The sequence below is a fragment of the Musa acuminata genome, chromosome BXJ3-2 (assembly GCF_036884655.1).
Source record: "Musa acuminata AAA Group cultivar baxijiao chromosome BXJ3-2, Cavendish_Baxijiao_AAA, whole genome shotgun sequence".
NCBI classification, from domain to species: domain Eukaryota; kingdom Viridiplantae; phylum Streptophyta; class Magnoliopsida; order Zingiberales; family Musaceae; genus Musa; species Musa acuminata.
The window spans coordinates 21,288,542-21,314,462 of NC_088350.1; the positions used below are offsets into that span (position 1 = coordinate 21,288,542).

The 25,921-nt window shown below is 36.9% G+C and overlaps 3 protein-coding genes across 4 annotated transcripts in view; all 3 read right to left on the reverse strand.

Annotated features, from left to right (window-relative positions):
- Positions 1–5,628: 5,628 nt before the first annotated feature.
- LOC135632108 (hydroxyproline O-galactosyltransferase GALT2-like) lies at positions 5,629–11,434 on the reverse strand. The gene is made up of 7 exons (XM_065140508.1): positions 10,249–11,434; positions 8,844–9,076; positions 8,422–8,712; positions 7,249–7,377; positions 6,979–7,152; positions 6,576–6,683; positions 5,629–6,489 (listed from the first exon to the last, which is right to left on the reverse strand). Exons 1-7 carry the CDS (start codon positions 11,117–11,119, stop codon positions 6,283–6,285), a joined length of 2,013 nt encoding a protein of 670 aa, XP_064996580.1. The 5' UTR covers positions 11,120–11,434; the 3' UTR covers positions 5,629–6,282.
- A 1,497-nt stretch (positions 11,435–12,931) lies between these two features.
- Positions 12,932–16,470, reverse strand: LOC135631349 (small ribosomal subunit protein eS12-like). Its single transcript, XM_065138948.1, has 5 exons — positions 16,344–16,470; positions 16,213–16,241; positions 14,784–15,060; positions 13,183–13,248; positions 12,932–13,094 (listed from the first exon to the last, which is right to left on the reverse strand). The coding sequence occupies exons 2-5, from the start codon at positions 16,218–16,220 to the stop codon at positions 13,035–13,037; spliced, it is 411 nt and encodes a 136-aa protein (XP_064995020.1). The 5' UTR covers positions 16,221–16,241; positions 16,344–16,470; the 3' UTR covers positions 12,932–13,034.
- Positions 16,471–16,677: 207 nt separating this feature from the next.
- Positions 16,678–25,921, reverse strand: part of LOC135631348 (uncharacterized) — a 30,548-nt gene continuing 21,304 nt past the window's right edge. The window contains exons 9-19 of one of the 2 annotated variants that reach the window (XM_065138946.1): positions 24,685–24,779; positions 24,363–24,565; positions 21,947–22,044; positions 21,549–21,652; positions 21,306–21,471; positions 20,973–21,095; positions 20,359–20,441; positions 18,738–18,876; positions 18,046–18,075; positions 17,682–17,749; positions 16,678–17,595 (exon numbers count right to left, since the gene is read on the reverse strand). In XM_065138946.1, the coding sequence (XP_064995018.1) occupies positions 17,001–17,595; positions 17,682–17,749; positions 18,046–18,075; positions 18,738–18,876; positions 20,359–20,441; positions 20,973–21,095; positions 21,306–21,471; positions 21,549–21,652; positions 21,947–22,044; positions 24,363–24,565; positions 24,685–24,779 (1,704 nt within the window). In that variant the 3' untranslated portion in view covers positions 16,678–17,000. The remainder of the gene's footprint in view (positions 17,596–17,681; positions 17,750–18,045; positions 18,076–18,737; positions 18,877–20,358; positions 20,442–20,972; positions 21,096–21,305; positions 21,472–21,548; positions 21,653–21,946; positions 22,045–24,362; positions 24,566–24,684; positions 24,780–25,921) is intronic. The other variant, XM_065138947.1, reaches the window with a different exon arrangement.

Sequence of the window (25,921 nt, forward strand, 5' to 3'; positions counted from 1 at the left end):
AAAGATTCAAAAGTTGCTAAATGATGAATATCTAGATCCATTCGTCTATGAGTCATATGTAACTTGCGAGCCTAGCCTCCATGGAAAACTGACCAACTCTCCTTTTAGTGGAACTAGAGAGGGAGCCATTGAGCTGCTGGAACTCATATACAATAATGTATGTGGACCCATGTTAACTCATGCTATAGGTGGTTACTCCTGCTTTATTACTTTTACTAATGATTTCTCAAGGTATAGACATGTGTACTTGATGAAGTACAAGTCCGAGGCTTTTGAGAAATTCAGAGAGTATAAGAATGAAGTGAAGAATGAAAGAGTATCAAAACTCTTCGATCAGATCGAGGAGGTGAGTACTTGAGTACAGAGTTCACCTAGTTCCTTAAGAATTATGAGATTCTATTCCAATGGACACCTCCTTATACACCTAAGCTCAATGATGTATCCAAAAGGAGGAATCGTACACTATTAGACATTGTACAGTCCATGATGAGCTTCATCACCTACCCATCTCATTCTGGAGATACGCTCTAGAGACCGCAGCTTACCTTTTGAACAGAGTTCCAACAAAGTCGGTAGTGTCTAAACCATATGAGATATAAAAAGCATAGAAGCCCAATCTTAATATTGTTAAGATTTGAGGCTGCCCTCCCCACGTTAAAAGACACAACCCCGATAAGTTGAAATCAAGGACGGAGCGGTGCAAGTTCATGGGATACCCCAAGAAAACTTATGGGTATAATTTTTATCATCCCAAGGACCAAAAGGTCTTTGTAGCCAAGATAGCAGTGTTCCTTGAGAAGGAACACATTCTTGGCAGAGATAGTGGGAGCGTGATAGAGTTGAGCGAGGTTGGAGAACCTAGCTTAAGCACCACTCCACAGCTTGAGTCTGTTTAGGTACCTAGCACACAAGTTCCGACTTTATATAGGTCTGATAGAGTATCTCATCCTCCTGAGAGATATGTGGGATATATTAGAGAAGATGATATTGAGGATATTGATCCTCAAACCTAGGAGGAGGCTATTACGAGTATAGGCTCCGGGAAGCGGCAAGAAGCCATGAATTCTAAGATGGATTCCATGTACTCCAACAAGGTTTGGAACCTAGTTGATGCACCTGACGGTATTGTACCCATTAGTTGCAAGTGGATCTTCAAGAAGAAGATCAGAGTAGATGAAAAGATAGAGACCTATAAAGTAAGGCTAGTGGCTAAGAGGTATCATCAAAGGCAAGGGTTGACTATGACGAAACCTTCTCACACATAGCCATGCTAAAATCTATCCGAATTCTATTGACTATCACAGTATACTATGATTATGAGATATGACAGATGGATGTGAGAATTGCGTTCCTCAATGGCAACCTCGAGGAGGAGGTGTATATGATACAACCTGAGGGATTCGTATCTAAGGACTGCCCAGATAGGGTGTGTATATTGTTTAGGTTCATTTATGGACTAAAGCAAGCTTTTCGAAGTTGGAACATAAGATTTGATGAAGCGATCAGATCTTATAACTTCGTTAAGAATGAAGATGAGTCTTATGTGTTCAAGAAGGTAAGTAGGAGTGCTATCACCTTCTTGGTGTTATATGTGGATGACATCCTAATCATTGGGAATGATATAGGAATGTTATACACAGTAAAAACTTGGTTATCTAAACTTAGGGGAAGCATCATATATCTTGGGGATTCGGATCTATAGAGATAGATCCAAGAGAATGCTTGGCTTGTCCCAATTCAGGTACATAAACACAATTGTCAAAAGGTTTAGCATGAAAAATTCCTAGAGAGGTCTCATACCGATGAGACATGGGATATCGCTTTCTAGGAGTATATCTCCAAAGACTCCTAAAAAGGGACAAACATGGATAGGATACCCTATGCCTTAGCAATAGGGTCTATTATGTATGTCATACTATGTACCAGGCCTAATATAATGTATGCTCTGAGTGTCACAAGCAGATATTTGGTGAATCCAAGCTTAGAGCACTGGAAAGCAATAAAGGGTATACTTGAGAAGGACTAAGGATCTTTTACTAGTATATGGATGCAGTAGCCTTAGGGTTGAAGGCTACACAAATTCGAGTTTCCAGTCCAATGTCGATGATAGCAAGTCCAATTCGGGGTATGTGTTCACCTTGAATGGAGGAGTAGTATGCTATAAGAGTTCTAAGGCAGATACTACTACTGACTCGACCACAGAGGCGGAGTACATTGTTGCAGTAAAGGAGGGAGTCTGGATGAAGACGTTCATCACAAATCTAGGAGTCGTCCCAAGTAGCGAGAAATTGATTCTCTTATATTGTGACAACAATAAGACAATTGCTCAAGCGAAGAAACCCAAGTCTCATTAAAAGTGTTCTAAGGTGGTTCTATCTGATCAGAGAGATCGTGGCCGGAGGAGATGTAGTAGTGGAAATAGTTTCATCCGAAGATAATATCGTAGATCCACTGACAAAGCCGTTGTCTCATATTGTCTTTGAGCATCATAAAGGTCTGATGGGGATCAAATATATATGTGATTGACTTTAGGTCAAGTGGGAGATTGCCAGTCATAGATGCCTTGCAAGCCAATCACGTGAGTGATAGCACGTGTGACATGATACGCATTCTTTTTTCATATTATATTTTGACATTTTATAACTTTATATTGCTTGTTGCATATATGCATATATATTATGATGTACATAGATCTGTGCAATAAAAATCAGATCGTGATAAGATCATGATAATGAAACTGATTCACCTTTAAACATAGATCCTTAATAATCTTGGTCATAAGTTATTCGAAAGGGATATTGAGATAACCGGACAGACTAGTGTGCTATATACCCGTCCATATGATGGAGGCAGTTGGTCGTATAGCTGTTCGTGTGGGGGCACTAGGGCTATAGTGCAGGCGCTCATTAGAGAATGAGTTCACTGATTGATCCGCTCACGGAATGTTGGATGGTTAAGAATACCTCATTGTCAGACAACGATTCCGTTGTCCCAGTGGTGTATATGGTCCTTAGACTTGAGACACCAAGGATGTTTTGTATGAGTACTCTACTATTTGATATTGGACTTATAGACTTGGAAGTTCTAGATCTAGCACAGTCGGTCATCGAGAGTAATAACCAACCTTACGAGGACTATTGAGTGTCGATAGAGGATCTTCCACTCTCGGTGTCATGAGAGGAATATCTCATGTGTTCTTGCTCAAACAAATCCCTAGCTAGGGTCATTCGGATTGAGAGAGAAAGAGTTTTTTTGGAGAATCCGATTAGAGCGAGACTCGACCAGAAATCGTATGGGTCTGACAACACCATGCCCAGTATATGGTCTCTGAGATATTCGATGAATAAGAGACTATAGGTACATGGTAACTGAGAATAAATAGGTCCAAAGGATTGGATTATCCTAAATCATATAGGGACTGCGGCGTAGTGGTCTACTACGTCCGTAGTCGATAAGTCGAGTGAATTATTATGAAGATAATAATTCATTAAGCCATAAGAAGTTCTAATAGGTATGACTCATGGCCAGCTTGATATTGGGATAATTATACATTCATTTGTGTGCTTTCACAAATGACGACATCTAATGGTTGCGAACATAATTGGTCAATATTCATATTGATTCATACAAAGGTCCACAACAGACTATCATATAGACAGTTGAAGAAACTAGTATATGTCCATTATAACATCTAGCTAAGGTTGTGGTGTGACAAGCTAGATAAGGAGCTAAAGGAACCATAGATTGATCCATCGACCTCCAATTCTACAATGAAGATTCAAAGATGATGATAGAGTGGGTCAAAGCGATGAAGAACCAAGATGATACTCTACTTGATGAGGTGGGAGATCCTCAATGTCTTTCGTGTTTTATCACCGAGGCAATAGAAGAAGAGGAAGCATAACCCCAGCAAGAGGAAAATCTTCCTTGGTCAGAACGTGGTCAAAGGAGTAGAAAAACATCGAGTTAGATTGCTCGAGGAACTACAAACACCCAACTATCATGGTCATCCGCTCAGAGTGCAAAAACCTTTACAAAGGGGAAGGCAGTAACATCAATCGCACCATTGGAAAGAATCGAGTCAAGCGACAAGACATCTTCACAATCGCATTCAGCAATTTGCTCAGTCCAGAGACATGACAACAACGTGGATCACAGTGCTTAATCGATGATGATGACAACACCGAGTAGTTGTTGGTCTCATCTACACAACTTGAGGGTGCGTGGACCAAAGAGTAGTATTTTACACATGCCACCTAAGATTCAGATCATGGAACCCAAAAAGGTACTAGTCAAGTTTATGCACGGAAGAGGAAGGGGAAGCTAGTGGATGAATTTGAGTAGATGCGACAAAGCCTACACGATGTAGACATAGAAAGAAGCTTATCGTATTTACAGTCATCATATTATGGAGAATCTTACGGCCAAAAGTAATACGATGATAGTTGATCATACTTTTTCGAGCAACAGTATGATACAGAATAATAGATTAGTAGCGAAAGTAAAAGCTCTAATATTCATCAATACATGTCTCAAGAGCCGCCTCGAACACGTGATTCATGACGATCAATCTACAATCATCACTATATTGATGCACTAGGCTTACGGTGTATCAATACATTATATCGTAGGATCAATTTCAAGATTAGATCCAACAAACATTTAATATTAATATGCATATATATATATGATTGAGGACCCCGATCCACCACCCGTGAAGGCCCATTGTTCGTTTTGGTGATAAAATCAAGTATATCTACACATGTGATTACTTAATTAATTTAAATCTTAAAATTTATATTATCTGTAAAATAATCTAATAATTCAAATAATTTTTTTTAAATAATTCAATATTAACATAAGGACTATTCGTAATGGACCAAAATTTCGAACCTTGCACAATGTTACTCCTCAAAGCCCGAAAAAAATATATAATACTATTCTTACCTAATTTATATTAATTTTGCTAAAATTATACTAAATATATATTTATTTCTAACTTAAGATCCCTATCTTAATTTTTTTTCTACTTTTAGGTATTTTCAGAGGATTTTATGCCATTTTAAGGTGTACTACTTGATATGTCATACCGTACTTTATCGAGCAAAGCTTGGTATACTAATACGATACAATATTCAGAACCCTAAGCACAAAAATGTTCGAGATGATAACCGAAGTGACTTCAAGGTGAAAGTGTCGAACTCTCGAGGCGCCACCTACACTAAGACCAATGTCGAGAAAATTTTCTCGAATGAATCCCTCCGATACTCAAATTAATCACCAAAGTCTTTTAGATATGAATTTTTTTTTGGAAGAAGCGTCCCTCCACATGACGTCAAATATTATCTTTTATACCTAATCTTGGAGGGGATAACCTATAACCTATAACTTGTAACATCGAAAATTATCTTTTATCTCAATATGTAATAAACAATAAATAATTTATCTGACACCATAAAAATTGATCTGTGCCACACCACTAACTGAAAACAAGGAGTTCAAAATCTCATATAGTACATATATCCGCATGCCGTTTTAGCACTGTAACTAGAATGAGCTATCCTCAGCAGCATCTTGAACGCATGTCTAACAATGTAGGATCATCTTTGTAGATGAATACTAACACAGTACACAAAATGGAAATTTAGCATGATATAACATAAATCTTTAGATGCCCAGCTGCTGGTTGAAACATGAACATTTTGAACTGATTCAAGCAAATCCACAAGATTTCTGACCACCCACATTGTCCTAGGAGCAGAAGAAAAGGTGACTGATAGATTCTAATCACTGGGATTACATGGATCATTCGACACCAGCTATCAGCATGATACAACTCAATGAAAGCCTAAGCCTTGACACCAAGAATCAGGAAAATGGTCAAACAGATGGAGAAGCAGATTTGATGAAGATTTCTCAAGACCTTCAATTCTTCTGATGGTAAATTCTGCCTCAAGTAAATCTTTTTTCCAGAAAATAAGCAGGAAATCTTTGTTTTAGCATCAACATAAGTTTCAAGGTACAGCAAGTATACATCCAAAAAGAATGTCTTCCATCTTACTTGGAACAAAAAAGAATCCTCAAAATTGTCCTTCAATCTTATCATTTTAAGTGCTGCCTGACAAACTAGTGGATGATAGAAATTGGTTGCAAGAAAAAGAAAAACATATACACTCATTTAACAAAATCCCCCGGTAGATGCTGTTTTCACCATGGTGAATGTCAATATAAAAAGAACAAAATGGGGATGGGGGAAACAAAGCACACGTACCACTGAACTTGTCATCTAAAGTTGCAACATTGGGCTCGCCCCCCAGCCAGTTTGTCCCAAAGGCAAAGCATTTGCCTAGGAGATTGATAATGAGCAGTGTAATAGTTCAGCATACATCCATACTGGCAGAACTTCCAACTATGAGAGTATTGTACTGGTATAGAAGCATTGAACTGTTCAACCCACATGCCCATACTTACATCCTCCATCTTGAATAGCTGCAACAACAATAACACAATCTGGTTCAGATGTTATTAAATTCTGTATTGGCAATGCACGTTCTCTCAAGGTATCAGGTTCTCACCCTTAGGCTTTGATTGGCATAAAGGGAACCAATGAACCTTGCGATGTCTCTCGAAATTATGTAGCCAGGCCCATTAGCATAGGGCGGGTATACGTACTCTGGCCACTCCTGTATTCACAATGGACAAATTTAGACAAGAACATCAAAGACTTTCCGGTAATAAACAAGCAAAAGAAAAGCAGGTGCAGCAAATTTTCATGCATCAGTGACGATCCATAAAAATTTACACTTAAATAAACCAGCTTTAGAATAGTCCATATTTTGTTTTTATTCATATCACCACTATCGATTCCACAAACTATGAGTTTAGTGTAAGAAATGAGTAACGTATCACTGCTTTGCAAAGAAGAGAGAACTTTATTAATCCAGAACCATGCATCAGAAGCCCCAAAAGTTGTTATACCTCGTATGAAACAGCCCATTTTCCACTTCTGAGAGGCCTATGCAAGAGATTAAGGTTCCCCATATACAATGGTCTTTTCTGAGAGATCCGCTTTATTTCCTTTAACACAACATCTATCCGTATGAAAGTATCATCATCACCCTTCATAATGTATGGAGTGGTTAAGTTATGAACCTGTCCAATGATCAATTTATTACTTAACACTGACCAAGGAACTGCATTAACATGATGAACCAAAAAGCAAGGGAAAAAGTAAACTCATTAACTCACCCCATAGTTGCAAATAGCAATTGTCTTGAGAACCACCAGCTCATAATGATCCATAAATGGCAAAATGACAATATCTCCAAAATATTCTGCTTCTTTCTTTAGCATAGCATTTACCTCCTTCCTTGGGTTCTACAAGTGCAATCAAAAACATATAAAATCAAGTTTGCTAATATAATATGAATATTTTGGACCATGGACTACAACAACAGTCTGATATTTCAAATAAATCTCTGTTGAATTTTGACTATAGTGTTAGCATATAGATTTATCTAAGTAAACAGAATTAAACCTAATTTCTAAAGAATAAAGAACATATCTTTCAACCAAAATTTTGAGAAATTTCTTATTATATTTAAAATATTCAAAAATGTCTCTAGCCAAGCATAAGAAACATAGTTACAAGATATAGATCAATTTTAGCAAAGACACATTGATGGAGTTTTAAAAATCTTGAGTTGCCTAAGATGAAATTAGAAAATCAATTCTCCTAAAAAGCACCATAATTGGCATTGCCATAAAAGTAATAGTGTCAATTTCAAGCTAGTTACCATTGTCAAGGACACTTGTTCCTGTTGCCATTCACAGCAGAAAGATCATTATACATCTTTCTGAATAGAAGCATAACATAATCTGAATACTATAACCATTCTGAATCGTACAGTAAACAGTGACAATCAAGTCATTCCAAAACCACCCAAAAGGAAAAGGGGAAAAATGTATACAGTGACAATCAATATGGTGATCCCACATTCAAACCCTATCAAATGTAAACATTCACAAAATGTCATCTCACCATTGCTCCTTGCTTTTCTTCTGTTCTGTCCCACCATAATTAATCAAAGCTTTGTGGCATAATTCAGACTGAACAGAGGCACCAAGAAGCTAGCCAAATAGCAATTGACTAGAAGAACCAATCATCACCAGTAATTTTTTTAAAACGAATTCTTTGTCATTATCTTATTTAGATTACTAGGCCTCACATGATTGATTTTCATAGTGAGCTTTCTGAGTTCAGTTTCAAATTGATCATTTTGGTCAAAGTAAATTTCTGAACCTTCGGCTTACATGATTTAGTTCATCTCAAATTTCTTGCAGCAGAATGTATAAATAAGTCATTCCCAGGCTAATTTGTTATTTAAAACCCTCTAGTTAATTGTTAAAAGAAAAACTTACCAGTGCAACAAAGAAGCGAGCCACCACAATAGATGACTTGATTTGAGAAGATTGCATCCATGTTTTTCTAATAGCCATGCGCTCAGCAAAATGATTTGAAGCAGAAATAATTCCAATAAAAAGATCAATTGGACTTTCAGGCAAAGGACGAGACTTCCAATTCTCTGACATTTCCAAGACACGATCAAGTGAAATACTGGGATGAGACGTGGGAAGCGAAGTGGCATACACCGAGTGTACATCAACATCTCCTTTTATTGCGAATCCAGTTGCATCTTCAAGAGTGAATCCCTGAAGAACCAATCAACTACTCAGTAAGAAACTATTTTGTAACATGATTTCCTTGACAATAGTCTCTTTAACAACAACAAGATAATAATGTTCAACATGCCAGAAATAATCAAACTTGCCAACTTGTTTACCGGTCGATATGGAAATGAAGCTACATGTCGTCCTCCAACAAAAATATGATAACCTTCAACACCAGCTTGTATTGTTAAGACAAACAGTCTTCCTTCCACAAATGGAAAAGACCATGTCATTTCTGGCTTCTTTGCGCGACCTATAAACCTCCTCAGCCATGAAGTAGTTTTAGATTCTTTTGTGTCTATCATATCGCTACGAGCCCATTTCTCACATTTTCTGAACCCGTCAACTGTCCAAAAAAGGATTTGAAACAGGTCAAACATATATGCAACTATGCAAGCCTTGACATATCATTAATTGTCATACTTGAAATCAAGGTTCATCGTACCACGACATACCGTCCGGTATTGGTGGTACGTATCTGTCCAATAAGGGATCGGTATGGATGGTACGTATTAATCCGTTGGTACACTCCACTGTACCATGTGTCGATATATAGGTACATACTGTATTGACAACTGATCGGTACACCGGTATGGATCAGTAAAGACGAACCATGCTCGAAATGACTTGTTATCATGGTCAACATATCATTGAAAACAAGCATCTAAAAGACTCAAATGTAGTTCCAACTAGAATTAATAAGTCTTATCGACAATGATGTGACAAGAAAACATAAGGAAATATCATCATGTACATGTTTAAAAAGGACAAGAAACAAAAGAAATGGTCAACTTATACAAGTGTTTTTCTTGTTCCTTAGAATTTTAAAATCTTAAAAGCATAATCACAAGTAATTTACAATAAAGAATTGAAGAGATGAAAAGAGTTAGCTGAGTGCATTCAGCAAACAAACTCCCGACAAACATCTATGCATATTATATCCACTTGGTAAGATTTGAGGACTCATTTTCTCGTCTAATAAAATTTTTCTTTGCAATACACACACACACACACACACACACACACACAAATATATATATATATATATATATATATCAACTTCTGCTTATATATATAGAAAGAGAGCAAAAGAGAATGAGAATACTTATGCTTATATATATAGAGAGAGAGAGAGATAAAGAGAAAACTATAGATAGATATATTAGGAATGTAGATATGCAGATACATACCCAATATATCATAATTTTAAGTCATAGATCATATTCAATGGCATATAAATGGTTGAATGATCAAAATAGTATGATAGAAATGGGGAACACAACCAAGTACCAGTGAAGAGCAGAAAAGATACCCATTATAGATTTACCAAGGGCACAAAGCAACTAATACTATTTATTCAATATACTGATGGATCTTAAAATAAAGCACGAGAGCTATTGTTTCAAGAAGATGCAGATTCTCTGCTCTATAAAACTAAGTACATTTTTGTGGAGTTGGAAGGAGTTAAACTTGTTTAAAAGACATTGATAAACGTGTTTGCATAGTCAAATCTGATACCTGTGTCATCATCATCTCCTGAAGGCAAGCCATCACACCTTATTGCTGTGCCCCATTGCATCCTGTAACATGAATTAAGCTCAAGAATAGGTCTCTTGCTCCAGTCCCCTGTGAGCCTTGGATTCAAATGCAGGATCTTTGGTGGGTCCTCCCCATCCACCACCCTCAATCCCTGAAGTTCAACCATGAACTGTGAGACCCAGACAGTTCCATTCCCATGCCTCATCCTTGCCAGCTGGGACACATACTCCTCATGGGCCTCCTGAGGCTTGCCAACAACTGTAATCGAAGAGCCTGCGGTGAGGCCACATGGAAGAAACAGGCGGAGCTCCCCATCAGAGCTCATTTCAGCCGAACTCTTCGCCTGCGATGAAGGGCAAGACTCAGGCTTTCCTCCTGTGACAGGTAGTTCATCCTTGTTGTTCACAGGGTCATAACTCTCCACATCATCCCAAGCCTTCTGGCCTAGCGTCCATGCCTCGTCGACCATCGCCTCCAGCTGCGTCAAGTTACCTCCAGATTTACGACCGAACCAGCGCCGGAAAGGCTTAATCGGTGCAAATCTGAGGGAAGGCTGCTCCTTTTGAAGGGCAGGAGGGAGGTTCCGGCTGTCCTCCAGTTTCCGGTGGAAGGTATCATGGTGGACCAAGACAGGAGTCGTATGGCCAAGGTGGAGGTGGTGGGAGGTAAGGTCGTTGACTGGCCGGTCGAGGCCGGAGAAGCTGTCGTCGCCGCTCAATGCATTGGCGATCTCAAGAAAATGGTGGAACTTAAAAGAAATAAAGACCAAGTAGATCAATGCAATTGCCAAGAGAGCATGAGAGAGCCTCCACCTCCTCGTCCCAGAGGATTCAGTGCTTCTGCCCCTCATCGCCTCTTCGCCCCAAAATTGGAAGAGAAATAAAGATCAAATTCCCCCGCCCAAACAAAAGAGGGATTCATATACAAATACAAATCTAACGTTTCTCCTTCGGTGCTTCAACAATGTCATCAACGTATCCACGAGCTAACGAACCTCAAGGCTGCCGCCAAGATGCAAACTTTGGAGCCCGGATGCGGTAGCGGGCGGAGAGATTACCGACCGAGATGCGTCGATCTACGGCGGAAGTTGGACAACGGTGGAGATCGGACGAGGAGGGCTAGCAACCAATGGGATTTCCGCTCCGGACGGACAGATCTAACGAAACCCTACCCGTGGGGAGGAGAACGGAAGAAGACCGGGAAGCAGAGAGGGTGTTGTGGGTCCGGTTATCGGACGGTCCAAATGCGATCTCAGCTTCGAGATTGAAAGCGCCACTAGAGGCGGCGGGGCCCAAACGTTGACAGGACGCGTCGTTGGGGATGAATGTTTCAGGATTTAATTTAATTTAATTTTTTTTGGTAATATGCAGGTTTTAATGTTAGAAAATTATAAATAAAAAAATTAAGAACATATTACTTTATTCTTATAAGTATGGATTATTCTGATTTTTTTTATTATTTTGACACATTTTTATCAACTAAGCTAACTTGGTATCTCCCACCTAAAATTTGCTATGGATCAAAATTCACAAGTCAGATGTTAATTGGATATAGTTTCATGACCATTTTTCATATAAGCTATTGATCAATTTTTACAACATGAGCTACTTGACGATGCTGATAATGATGTCTTTATTAGTGTAGAAACTTTCATCTTATAATTAAAACACAACTGAAGACATATTAAACTATTTTTCATCATCAATCCATCTAAAAACTTAAAATTCTTGACATTTCCTTGAGAAGCTCTAAGCCAAAAAAACTTGTCAAAAGTAATGTATGTTACCATCAAAATCTGGCCTTTACGGGTAGATGTGAAGATGCTCCTGAAATCCATATACTAAACGTCTGTAATAAAGTTGGATGACAAATTAACATCATCACGTTAGCTACTAAAAAGTGGTTCAAAGAGTAACACCACGGGCAAACTTGATTGCACTCTATGAAAGACTAACAGCACCAGCCTGCCAATTTCATTTCAAGCACACTATTGAAAGATGACCTACCCTAAATGACTAAATACAAGGTTTTCCACCTCGGCAAATCCATCAATCACAAGCGGATTGTCAAGAACATCTATCTACTCTCAACACGTTTTGGGAAGAAGGATGGCAACAAGAAGGCTAAAGAAAGGGATACCCAGGATACCTACAACGAGATATGAAACAGCTTCAGGAAGAAAAATAGCTACCAGAGTCAAATCAGAGATGAATTCAAGTATCTCAATTGTAAATCAAGTTTGGGAATGAATATGATTGCAAGGTATTCTATCTGATATCATTCCTACATGACAGTGGATCAAGTTCTCCAAACATCCAAACCTACCAACTTGATTGAACTTAAGTAATACCTATAGTTGAATTTGTGATAACTATTAGCAAGAGAATTGGCACCTGAGTTGGTCTGAGTCAAGTTTGAACGAGTTTGGAGATCTAGATAATTACTCGAGTTCGGGAATGGATAGGATGAAAATTCATGCCGTTCCTACTTGGATATACAAGAATTTGAAAAAACCAGAATCCCTGGAGTAGGCAGTCAGAATTCACATGTCAAACCAAAAGACTATGGCCAACCAAAAGGGATTATCCAGTCGAAATAACTCAAGCATGCTTACTAACCAGAAAAGAGAAACATCATGTTAAAGCACAAGAAGTAGAAATGGTTACCACAAACGCTAAAAAGTTCAAATTTTATGAGCTGTATGTTTCTACACTGCACCAGCAATCTGTCTCTTGAAATCCATAAAAGTAACAATTTATCAAAACTCAGTGGGATTTAACATACTCCTGAACTATATGAAGGCCCTCTGATTCCTCACCATAATCCTGTCAAAGAACACTAACAGATTGTATTATGACCAAAGATGATAAAGAAATGACAAGTGTACTGCTATTTTACGATTGATTACAGTACCTTGACGACCACACATGAACATCCCACAACTTTTCTAGCCTTTCCCTCAGAATCAATTTTGCATAGCTGCATTGCATGAACCAACTAATACACATTAGAAAAACATATCACAGAAGAGCAGTCAACATCACAAAATAACAGGAAAGCCCAAATGGCTGCAAACTAGGGCTACATCTATGCCTAACCAAGAAACTAGAAAGCATGAAATAACATTTTCGAGCCTAGGCATCTTTGATGACAAAACAGCCTTAGTTGATAGAGACAAACAGATAGAAAAGCACCATCAACCATAAATGGAAATTACATTAAAGTATTGTTAGAATGCAAAATCTTAAGGGAGATAAGAACTGTACTTGACACCTCAAAAGAAAACAAATGCATTTCTAATGTCATCGTCTTGGAAGATATCTGAAGTTTGTCATCAAATATTTCTAAAAATGTTTGACAAAGTGATTCATGTGGGGGCTGGACCAGAGACTCCATATTTTACTATGATCGTGAGAATTTTACATAACACCTAGGAAAAAACCAGAGTTAGGGAAAAGGATTGGACAGGACAAGAATCAGATAGCTTACCCTTGTAATTTGACTTAATTCAGTAGAAAGAAAGATTAGCTACAGCCAAAGATGTAGAAATTATGAGATGTACAGTCAGTTGAAATCTTCAAGAAGTGCTATCCTAATAATCTTCCGATTTATTCATAACTTTTAACAATGGAGTTATGTATATGTATATATACACATATACACGTACACGTACACACACACACACACACACACATATATATATATATACATATATATATACATATACATATATACAAATATATATACATATATATATACAAATATATATATAAAAATATATATACATATATATATATAAAAATATATATACATATATATATATAAAAATATATATACATATATATATATAAATATATATATACATATATATATATAAATATATATACATATATATATATAAATATATATACATATATATATATAAATATATATACATATATATATATAAATATATATACATATATATATATAAATATATATACATATATATATATATATACATATATATATATATATATATATATATATATATATATGTGTGTGTGTGTGTGTACGCGCTAAGAAATCAAGGTGCTAAATCACCTTTTGCTAAGAAACTATATGGTTGCAAGGAAAACTGTTACAGAAGATATTTTCATAGAATTATACAATATTTGTATTGTAGGTAAAGTTAAAGAAAACTGACTTTCTTTTCCATTTCTTGTGACTGAAGACCAAAGTGAAAGAAAACCCAAAACATGGTATGCAAGGAAGAGTGAACTAACAACAGAAAGGCCAATAAGGAAAGATCTATTTTCCATTTCACAAAGAAAGAATCTGATGAACAACCAGAAAAAGAACTTTTGTGAGAAATCTGGAAAACAGTTCTCCATATTTTTTTGGTTTTCCTGCTAACCAAACATTAAAATAGAAGTTCTATAAGAGAACAATATTTTCCATGGAATTTTTATGTGCAGTAAAACACAGCCTAAGTTAAAAGTCAGAAAAGACAACAAACAAGAAAAGATACTAACCCCTGCCCACTCGCCAAGGGTTTTGGCACTTGGCACTGTTACTAGATGCACATTATGATCAGCACAAAGTGCTTTGACTAGCTTGACATAGTCAGCCTGGTTACAATCCTCAGCTAGAATGCAAAGTTGTGCTGCATGCTTCTCAATTGCCTTGGCCGCCTCATGGAGACCACGAACAAGCCCATCATGAGCCAATGATTTCTTCATCACAAGTTGGAGAGCTGTCATCAAGTCCATAGGCTCCCCAAGAGCTGGAGCAGTTTTTTCAGCCTCTTCACTGCAGAACCACAGGGAAAGAGTGTAAATACGATGCAAGAATACAGCATGTAAGGTGTAAGCTTACTGCTCATGGAAGAAGTTAAAATAACATAACATGCACCTTGATATAAACAAGAATCCAACAAATAAATAATTCTTTCTAAACTTATTAAGCAGTAAATTCAACCACTAACATTGCATATAATTAACTTCCATGTCAAAACCAAACTAAAATGGATCCTCAGTGGCTCATTGCAATGTTGAGAACTATGAACATAACAACTAATTCACCAATTCCATAGAGAAGTGGCAGTGATATTGCCATACAATATTAGTGAAAAAGATCAACTATCAGTTGAAGGTTACACCTGTTGAAGAGTAGTGTTCAGTCAAAAAAACTGTCCCTCTCATGGTTTTGGCATAGCTAAAGCCTAAACGTCCTACAATGTCAGAATAATCCAACCATAAGCATATGTCCACTAGGAACCCTTAAATTAATCCCTGGCTAAATTTGCTGCTAGGTGGTCCTCACTATGGACTGTTATTATCAGTACAATGTGGCCAAAGGTAGATCCCTGCATCAATATTTCGGCCAAGCTCAAGCCTAAGCATCCTAGTATGTCAGAATTATGCAACTAAAGAGATATTTCCACTAGGAACCCTAATAAAATCTCTAGCAAAAATTTGCTGTTAGATGGTCTTCAATATGAACTCTTATTATTAGTACACCGGCCGATGGTAGATCCATGCATCAATCTTGTTACTTGTAGATTCTTCTCCATGACAAGAAAAGCTTTTAGGCGATGACAAGTAATCACTCTTGTTATCAAATTTACACATCATATGAGCGGGAAAAGGACTAGGAACTTAAACAAAATCAAGTATGACAACAACGCACCCAAATTGCAGAACCTAATGAGATGCATTCTCCTTTACTCATACCGCAGATCCTAAACTAGACGCAAAGAGATAGTATATAGATATGATTAGTAGAAGCAACTAGTGTTCGCCTGATATTAGAATAAAGTCCCCAAACTTTTTGCAAGTATTCAGTTTAATACGGAAAATAAGCAATAACTATTCAAACAAACACAAGCTAATTAAAATCCTTGTCACAAGTCCAAATAGATCAACCGAAGACAAAAGGGAGTGCGGGGTATGGACAACGTACCCGGCCATCTCCTTCAACTCGATCTCGATCTGAAGAAGAGAAGAAACAAAGAAAAAGAAGCGTGAGAAAAAGAGACGAATAATTGTAAGGAAAACAACACGCAGAAGAGTTGAACGGAGAGTGAGCTCCACCAACACGTGGTCCGATGGTCTTCGGATTAGGGTTTCCAGACGCGGAGAGCGGAAACGCGAGGCGAGATGGTTTATATACGAAAGGCCGGTTTGGTTTCGACGAACCCAATCCGGTGCGAACGGGCCGGACTTGGACTTCCACGAGGCAAATTAATCCAACTCAAGTCTTGCATCAAGATCCGTGCTCATGTCCATGCTTTCAATACTTTATACGTACTTTGGGTTCCGTATGCATCAGTCACGAAGGAACGAAGGAACAAAGTGGCATCGGTAACCATGCACAGACTCGACAAAAGTAGAAAAAAAGGTTGCTCGAACAAATCGACAGTGGGTGTCCGCTGCAATAAAATGAACGTGCATTTAGTAATACCACCGTGAAGCATCACAGCGTACAACAAAGAAGCTAAGGAAACAACAAAAATGCCAATGGTATTGGCACCAATCAATGTCAAAAATTTGCCAGAGAAGAGAAAGGCACAGAGAGAAGTGGCATCAGGAGAAATTGCCGGAGCTTCGTGGTCTCTCTCGTTGCTGCAGTGCTGGGTAAAAAGGAATAATGGCAGAACAATGAATGAGCCTCTTAACATCATGAGCTTTCCTTCAAGATGTACAAGGCTCTAAAGTTACAGTCGCAGGGGTGGGTGCTTCAACTTCATCTCACTTCCCTGTGTTCTCGACAGTCGAGAATGCAAGTGGCTCCGGTAAATCTCCACATGGATTACCCTTGCTGGACTCTGGTAGTTTGACAGCGGGAATGTTGGTAGATCCTGGCAATACACCGGTTTCCCCGCCTTGTCCGTCTGCATCTTCAGACAAAGGTCGATGCTTATCTGTGTCTACTGCCACTTCATCCATGTTTTTGTCCATTCTGAGCTGACCATTTGGGACATCTGCAGTTGGCTCTACGCCAGGCATGTCAGATCTCGATGTCTCCCTCCACTCAATCCACCCTAGGGGCTTGTCACCCTTGCTTGTAGTTGAGTTACTAGTGTCCTCTCTGGGCTCATCCACAGGACCATTTCCAGATATTGTAGCTTCAGATTCCCCCGAGGTAGCTCCACGATCTGTCACTTGCAAAGATGTTTCTATGTCACTTGGATCCTTGTTTTCACCAATAACCACCTTGTCTGGCTCATCCACACGAGGTGATGTCTCACTTGAATTTGGAGATGAAGCAAGAGAATCATTCGAATAATCAGTAACCCCTCTATCATTTTCAGAAGCAAATAAGTCGGAATTTGTAATTTGGGAGCTGCACGAGACAGAATTTTGATCAGCCTACTCAAAATTATACCAAGCAACCAAAGGGTCAGTGGATGTTTTTCAGTTTGCAACTACCTGTCCTGGTCATCCCCAAGACTCAAAGATGAAATAACTTCTGCCGACTCATTATTGAAGTAAGCATCCTGCAAAAATTATATAATACATAAATGCCTTTGGCACAAACCGAACATAAACTCAACTATATGATTGAAAAGTATTGACAAGTTCACCTTGTCCTACCTCCTCCAGATCTTAGTAGCACATGATATGAAATAGTAAAAAAATGAAATGAAACATTTGTCGAATTGGCAAATCAAATAAATTCAAGAAAATAGATTCTCAAGGTTTCACGTCGTATTTATTACTAGAAAATCATTCCAAAGTTGATAATGAGAGCAAAAGGAAATAGGCAATGACGACTGTGATCATTGTATCATACCTCATCATCTCGTTCAAAAGATCCTTGAGCCTGCACCCAGCAGCCAAAAGCAGATAAATTAACACTGCCAAAGAATCCAAATAGTATACACAAAACCATAGAAATCCCGAAATAAAATTTCTTTATCATTTAACTATTGTGGGAATGGTAAAATCAGCTTCACAAGCATCTTAGATATCAATTGTTATGCAGAAAGCTTGTCTCAATGTCAGCTCCAATGAAAACAAGAATGGTGCTTCCAACCAAACAACTTTCCCAAACTATACAAAGGAATGATGTGACACTTGTTGTTTATCATGCTAGAACAGCTTTGCATGTTAGATACATTCGATTTAAGGGCATGTCCTAGTAGTGCATAGATCATGCCAACTCGAACCAACCACCACCTTAGACCATGCCAAATGCCAGGCAAAGCTGAGCATGGGGGCATGTCAGTGCAAGAAAAACCTTGCATGTTTTTGCCTGACTCAAATATCACTGACAAAAGACAGAATGACATACAGAATGGCAAGTGACAATTGATACCACATTCGATGATCAATCTAGAAATCAAAGAAACATCAATTCAAACCAAACATAACATACAATCTAAGCAAAGAAACGATTCACAGATGAAATTTAACAGCAAGCAAACATTCAAAAAGCAGTACCTTTAAGAATTAAAAACATTTACAATGCATCATGATGTTTACCTCTTCCATGTCATTTGCATAAATTCCATGCCGAAAAGTTTGACTCAGATTACCAGCCAGTGTTGCCACATCAAAATCCCGATCTCTGAAGTCCTCATCATCGCTATCCCTGATTCGGTCATGTAGTGTACTAGGACGCCTTAAAAATAATGAAAAATATCAGGATTACTTCGTCCAGAGAATATCCAAGATGAAGGTACGTAATCACAAATGTAAAAGGTTTCAGTTTGTCCAAACAGCATAACTTTCATTAAGTTTCAGCATGAAAATGAGAATAACTCTTGAAAACTGGAATACACTTTAACAGGTCAAATATGATAATCATCAGACAAGCAATCGGTTTACAGGATCCAAGTATTAAAAGAAATCATCCCCAAACAAGAAAGTAATGGAGGTCTTTCGTGAAGCTTAACGCTTTGACAACTCGCCATGCAAAGATGAACTAGGTTTGACTGCCCTAGATCATCAATCAAGTGAATCTCCTACAAATTTCTATATTCAGAATATCTATCTCCAACTTTGGACAACTTAGAATACAATTATAATTGCATGTAACGAAAGTAAAATATACTAATGCAATATAGAGATTATTAAGTTCTAGAATTATCTGCAAGCACATGTTTATACAAAATTTCTGCAAAAGTGGTTGTGAAAGATTTGAGTTCAACTTAGATTATGTACACACTTGATCTATTATATAAAATCATAGCTTAAGTCATTATAATGCAAATGACAACTACATTTTAAACCAGTGCCTACCCATATGCAAACTGTAAAATCACATAAAAGAAATCTACACACTCTGAGTGCCACAAATCCATAATCAACCATGATTGTGCCTAATTGAAACTTAAAACATATGTGGGATTTCTTAGTCAAATATGCATCACCAAATTTTGCAAATTTTCTTTAGTAACCAAAACTATAACAATTAAACCTTCCAAAATTTGTTGTTAACTTACCACCAAGTAAACTTCAAAGAGGAGAAACATTTACCTTGGAAGATCAATGATGATAAAGCTCTGATTGAAATGTTTGCATTTACCATATACAACAACAACCATAATGCAAAGGGCGATTAGTCAAAATTTGTCACATGGATTAAGTTCCATAAATACTTGTGGGTACATACCGAGAAAAGGGTGTGTTCTTCTCTAAGAAATGATAAATAGAACTTAACAATAACAAAAAAAACAGATTATTCTATGTTGAAGACATAAAATGTTTGAACGAAATATGAATCACAGGGAAATTTGATGCTAACATAACAGAGTATGCATTCTAAGGAAATTTGATATTAATGAGGAAGAGTAGGCAAAAGAGACAAGTTAAGATAGAGCATATAGGATCTTGAAAATTTTGTGGCATCCTTCAAAACAACAAAAATGTCCATGTGCATTCAAGAGTTTTATTTGGAGGTATCCTGTTATCCTACATCAATATCTTTTTTTTGCTATTAATCACACACTCCTATAGACATCTTCCATGAAAAGAAGAAAATATACGGAACACTTGTTCCTCGATAAATTTTATCATCAATGCCATTCTAGGTTGTAAACTAGTATACAATAATAATGTTCAAGCGTCCTGGACTAATCATAAAAAGCATGAAATAGCCTACCCACAAGCCCATTGATGAACATTTTCAACAGAATTCCGCTTGAGCAAGATGTGATTATGCCAGTCAACCCAGTCACTGTTTTCCTGAAAATAAAAACCCAGCTGATGGATCAAGTTTTTAAACAATGAAGTATAGGATCAGAAGAAAAGGTAATCAGTATAATTACAAGCATCAGATTTCTAAATGGAGCATAGTCTGCACACTGCCAAAAAAAAGAATGATCTCACAGCATATGTAAATATTAAAATCATCTAGAGAACTTTGGGTAGCATGAGCAGCAGGAAGTAATATCAGATTTAATAAAGCTATACTTATTTAATATATATTTCATAGTTTTTTTAGTAATCTCCTTGGAGATTTTATTGCTTTGTCATCTTATAACAGGTAAAATTATAGAACAACACCATATAAATGACAAACCCAATATGCAATGGCTGTACAAAGACCAAAAATTTTACCATACAAAAATCTAAAAAATAAGTTAAGCATCCAACTTCCACAACAAAGAAAGTCCACAAGCCACCAAAATACTTTCAAAAATTACATTGAACCATGACAAAGTAGATTTTTTTAAAAAATTACACACACAGACATATATAAGGAAGCTGATTGACCTGCAAGTGTGTCTGGATTATGCGCTTGCTATTTGCCAACTGCATAAGCTTGTTCGCTATGCGTGTCATGTGTCCCACATTTCCTATTCTTGGCGGTAGCCGTCCCTCTGCAGATATTGTAGCCTGCAAACAGAGTTTTACACTTGCATGGTTGTTAATAAATATTCTGATGTTATCCTTGAGAAAGGGAACAAACAAGTATCAGATGAAACAAAGTTAATTTGTGGGATATGACACATTTGGAGTATGAGACATAATAATTTGAGCATCGTAGTAGCATTCTGTTACACAAACATTATCTTATTAAGTTATGGTATTACACAAGTTCCATACCTTAGTGGAATCAGTTGACAAGGAAGTTTGCTTTTCTGCCGCAATAATTTTACCAGCAAGGTCACAATCATGCAAAATATGTTCAACTAAAAGAGTCCTCTTACTCTCTAAGCACGATCCTACAACATTCTCAACATGATGATGCAAAAAATTATTGTAAGGGTACCTACAAATTCCATAAAGTTTTCATGGTAAGATTCAAGTGGATTGAAGCATCAGAAGTCATTCAGGTGTGCAACTTACTCAAAAAACAAATCTACAACATGCTTAATTGCTCCCAGCTGGGTCAGTTCTTTCTCAGCAGCTTCACTACCAATCGTCAATAAAACAGAGATGAACTCCACAATCTGAAAACAAATAAGTCAGGCAAAAACTAAATAAATATGGCATACAGTTTGAACTTTTAGGCAAGGCATATTTCAAGATACTAACAAAGTAACAAAGAATGATGATTTGTCAAAGTCAAACAATTAAGTTATTTTTCATTATTTAATAATACCAAAATAGACATGAAATATATCTTGAAAACTGTTAAGAAATCAAAAACTACAATGCTACACTCAAAAAGTAGGGGACATATTGTACTCAACAATCTTGACAACATGAGCTCACAAAAGAAAATTAAAATGATAGCAGTATACCTTCAAACGGTGTTTTCCAAGAGGAGGCTGTAATTTGCCATATGTGGTCTGTAAGTTGCTTTCCAATGAAGAAACAACCAATAGTTTCAGTAAATCACCTGTTTCATATTTGAATGAGCAGAAAACAGAGACAGAAGTTGATAAAGAGAAAATTAAGTTATTGTCGACTGGAAAAGTTTGCCATACAAGCCATAATGATCATTCCCAAGAGAATAAAAAGAGTATAATATTAAAAGTCAAAATTCTTTTTTATAAGACCAAGTATGAAATGCATGACATCATCTGTGCTTCATGGCATAGAAAACTGTACGTATGTCGACAGTAGAAGTCTTCTGAGATCTTATTTATAGTTAAAAACATTCAACTACGACATGTATGCAAGTTTGAACATTTCATGCAACTGGAAGTTTTTATGGTTTCAAGAACATAATCATATCAAGGTATATAAAAGATCAAGAAGTACTTTAAAATCAGTAAGTGTATAATCCATCATAAAATGAGTAGAGTTAAGCAAAAGAAAATCAGCTAAGTATTTAGAAATCATCAACAGTTATCACCAATCAAGAATCCACAAAGAAGAACCTCACATAGAAATGAGTATACACACACAAAAACTGAAATGAATGCTAAAAAAATATCAAGAAAAATTATAATGAAGTTGGATTAAAAAAACTAGTAAAATGAATGGACTGGCAAAGTTGTAATATATATGTGTATGTGTGTGTGTGTGTAGTATTTAACTTTGACCAGAAGAAGCATGCTCCATCTGCAACAAAAGAGATTCCAATTCTTCTGCTGAAATAGTTATTCTAGACAAGCCCAATGCGCTCATTCCAGAACCCAGAGTGTTTGATTGTTTGACCAGACAGTAAAACTGTAATCAAATTACCATCTGATAGTAAATTGTCAGACATACATCACAGTGTCAAACATTAATGTGAGCAATGACATCCATGACACCCATATTCTTATATAACACCTCTAGATATATATGCACTTTGAGACAATTGGCAGATAAAACTTCACAATCCTGTTAAACCTAGAGGTTTGAGTAAGCTTCTTATCATTGTAGCAAGGCCATTGTACAAGTAAAAGCTTCTGAGGGATAGAATGGACTAGAATCCTTCAAGATCTTAGAGAAATATCCTAGTGATTTATATTATGGAGGCATACATGGCTTCAAGAAGAAGCTCAAACCTTTTTTTGGGGATTCGCCAATGGGTCTTTGGAATAAACAAAATAAACTAATCCTTAGCCTGCAAGCCTTTATGCATCTAAATCAAGACGGCTCAGCACACACACACACACACACACACACACACACAAATATATATATATATATATATATATATATATATATATATATATATATATATATATATATATATATATATGTATGTATGTATGTATACATATACATATTTATACATAAATATATATACATATATATATACACACACTTATAACTTAGTACAGGAAAAATAGAACTTAATTTAAAATTTTAAACGCTACAAATGGTATTAGCTTGATGGGCACATTATGTTTTGCAATAACAACAACGCTACAAAAGATTTTCAGCCAAATTTAAAGTTTTAAACAACCTAAACAACTACCATGGTGCTAAGTTGCATCCCCAGACTGGCTCAGAAACAAAGTTTGGTAAAGGGCGAGCGTAAAATTTGCAGGTCATCCAACAAAGATTGTTGCTTCATCACAAGGAATCAGATCTCATGCCATCATGCCAGCTGGCACAAGCAAAAAGAAAGTGAAAAAAAAAAGTTGACACCATTTCTATTATAGTGGTTGACCCCACTATATGTTGGCATCTTCAGCAACGGTCAACCTGACATGTGACTATATCTTCCTAGCATGTGAAACTATTGACACATGTGAATCGGCACATCAGTACCAATACTACCAATAAACTTCAAAAGGAAAGCTGAATCGCTTGTCGATTGATTGCTTTTCTGATATGTGAAGCCCAGTTCATTAACAAACTAGATTCTTTTACACTTGCACTTTAGGAGCAGACCTGCCTTTATGGTAGACCCATGTTTTCCAGTGACTTCTGCTGTTGCTTGACCATCATTGCATGTAGTCTCAAGATCTCATATAACATGAGTAAAAAGGACGGCATATAAAAGAAAGGGTGAACTGAAGAAGACCTGATGGAAATTGTGAAAAATAATAACTCAAAGTCTAAAATAATTCATGATATAGGATAACAATGGGCAATGAATGCAAAACTAAGAAACAATGTTAGAGTTGGTTGTAGTGTACCACAAATCCTACAGTATATCTTGAAAGTCAAAATGTTTAGTCATCCTAATAAGGCTAGACTTTTCTGAAGAGCAATAAGTTTTAAATCTTCGAATAGCAGCATTGTGCCAAAACACCAACAAAAAGAGCAACATACCTAATCTCTCTAGCATGCCCTCAACGGTTTCGTGACTAGCAATAACCAATGATCCATGAGTTAGCTGGCTTCTAAATGCTTGATAGGAAGATGCTACCAGCCGTTTGGGATCTAACAAACATATGCAGAAAGACAAGGAGTGAACTAGGACAGATTTAGGTCTCGAATCTTCCAGCGCATGACGAAATAATCTCCCCACATAACTGCATTTTTGACAGCACAATGACATCGATGAAGAGTAGATCAAAGTTCAAAACCCATATAAACTACAATACAAGTTCTATAACAAGTTGACATTATATAGAAATCAGGTCATGTTTACCTTGGGCTGCAAATTTTAGCTGAAAGCGCTGGAGGGGCACATCGAGTAATGGCACAAAGAATTTCTGCTGCATTGGCATGGACATGAGGAGAGTCCTGCACAAGCATTGCAAAATTAAAGTACTCAGTCTCAGATAATAAACATGTTTCTTTTTTCTTTCTCTATTTTTTACAGTATATAGCATGTCTCATACAGGAAACACATGTTCCCCCTTATTTACTTATAGCAGAGTTCCAAGAAGGGATAGTCTAATACATAGTTTTACAATAGATTAATTTAATATACAAACTTGAAACTACACATCATCATTCCACGATGACTAGAAAATTTTAATGTATTGCAGTTTTCAGTGGCAAAAGTGGCCCAGTAATCTATATGCATTCAAACATAATCCAAAGTTGCGAAGTAAAGCTGTGTGCTTTTGTGATGCCTATATATAGCTGTTTTGCATACTCCAATGAATTTCACTGTGCCTAAATGACATGATCAAGACTTCATGTATGGCAGATAATCAATTCGAGGTCGAAAGAAGGCTGTTCAGATATTTAAAAAACAGTTCAAGACTGTTTGGAAAAGAAAACAACAGTACACCTGATGTAGAACAGCGAGAGAGATTGAGAGAGAGCAAGAGAGGAGTGAGATTCAAGAGGAGGACAAGAGAACAGAAGAGAGAAGATGCAAGTGTTTTTATTCAAATCTGAAGTGTTTCATCCATTGATAAACTCCACCATTTATAGGGGTTTAGAAGTCTTAGTACAATGAAAGCAATGATTCCAAGAGTGACTAGGAACTTGTATGACTTTAAAAAATCCAAAATATGACTTCTATGAGACATAAATAGTTTTTAAAAAACTTATCACAACTGAGAAGTAAAAGCGTGCACTTAATATAAGAGTGCACTTAATTCAAAAGCAGAGTCCCAAGGTTAACACCTAGATTCTTCAATTTTCCACACAACTCTAAGAGTTTCTAGTAGGGATCGTCGTACCGCGATATACCGCCCAATATGGGCGGTACATACCAATCCAATAGGGGACCAACATGTGGACCACTTTGTACCAGATGATCTATACTAAGAGGCTCTATATCGCCCAATACGAGCTTGTACCGCTCGATAACAGTTGAAATCCGACCATTACTGATCAGTACATAGGCTTGTACCACTCGATAATAATCAAAATTCAACCTATACCAGTCGATAATGATCGGATTTCGACCGTTACCGACGAACGGCTCA

Coding starts and splice junctions, on each gene's coding strand:
- LOC135631349 (XM_065138948.1), bottom strand. Junction 13,249..14,783: donor CCCTTGGCGAGTGGGCAGGG/GTTAGTATCTTT, acceptor CATGCAATGCAG/CTATGCAAAATTGATTCTGA. Junction 13,095..13,182: donor GTTCATGTGTGGTCGTCAAG/GTACTGTAATCA, acceptor GTTCTTTGACAG/GATTATGGTGAGGAATCAGA.
- LOC135632108 (XM_065140508.1), bottom strand. CDS start 11,119: ATGAGGGGCAGAAGCACTGAATCCTCTGGGACGAGGAGGTGGAGGCTC. Junction 9,077..10,248: donor AGGAGATGATGATGACACAG/GTATCAGATTTG, acceptor TTTTTTGGACAG/TTGACGGGTTCAGAAAATGT. Junction 7,378..8,421: donor CTCGCTTCTTTGTTGCACTG/GTAAGTTTTTCT, acceptor TTGCACTTGTAG/AACCCAAGGAAGGAGGTAAA.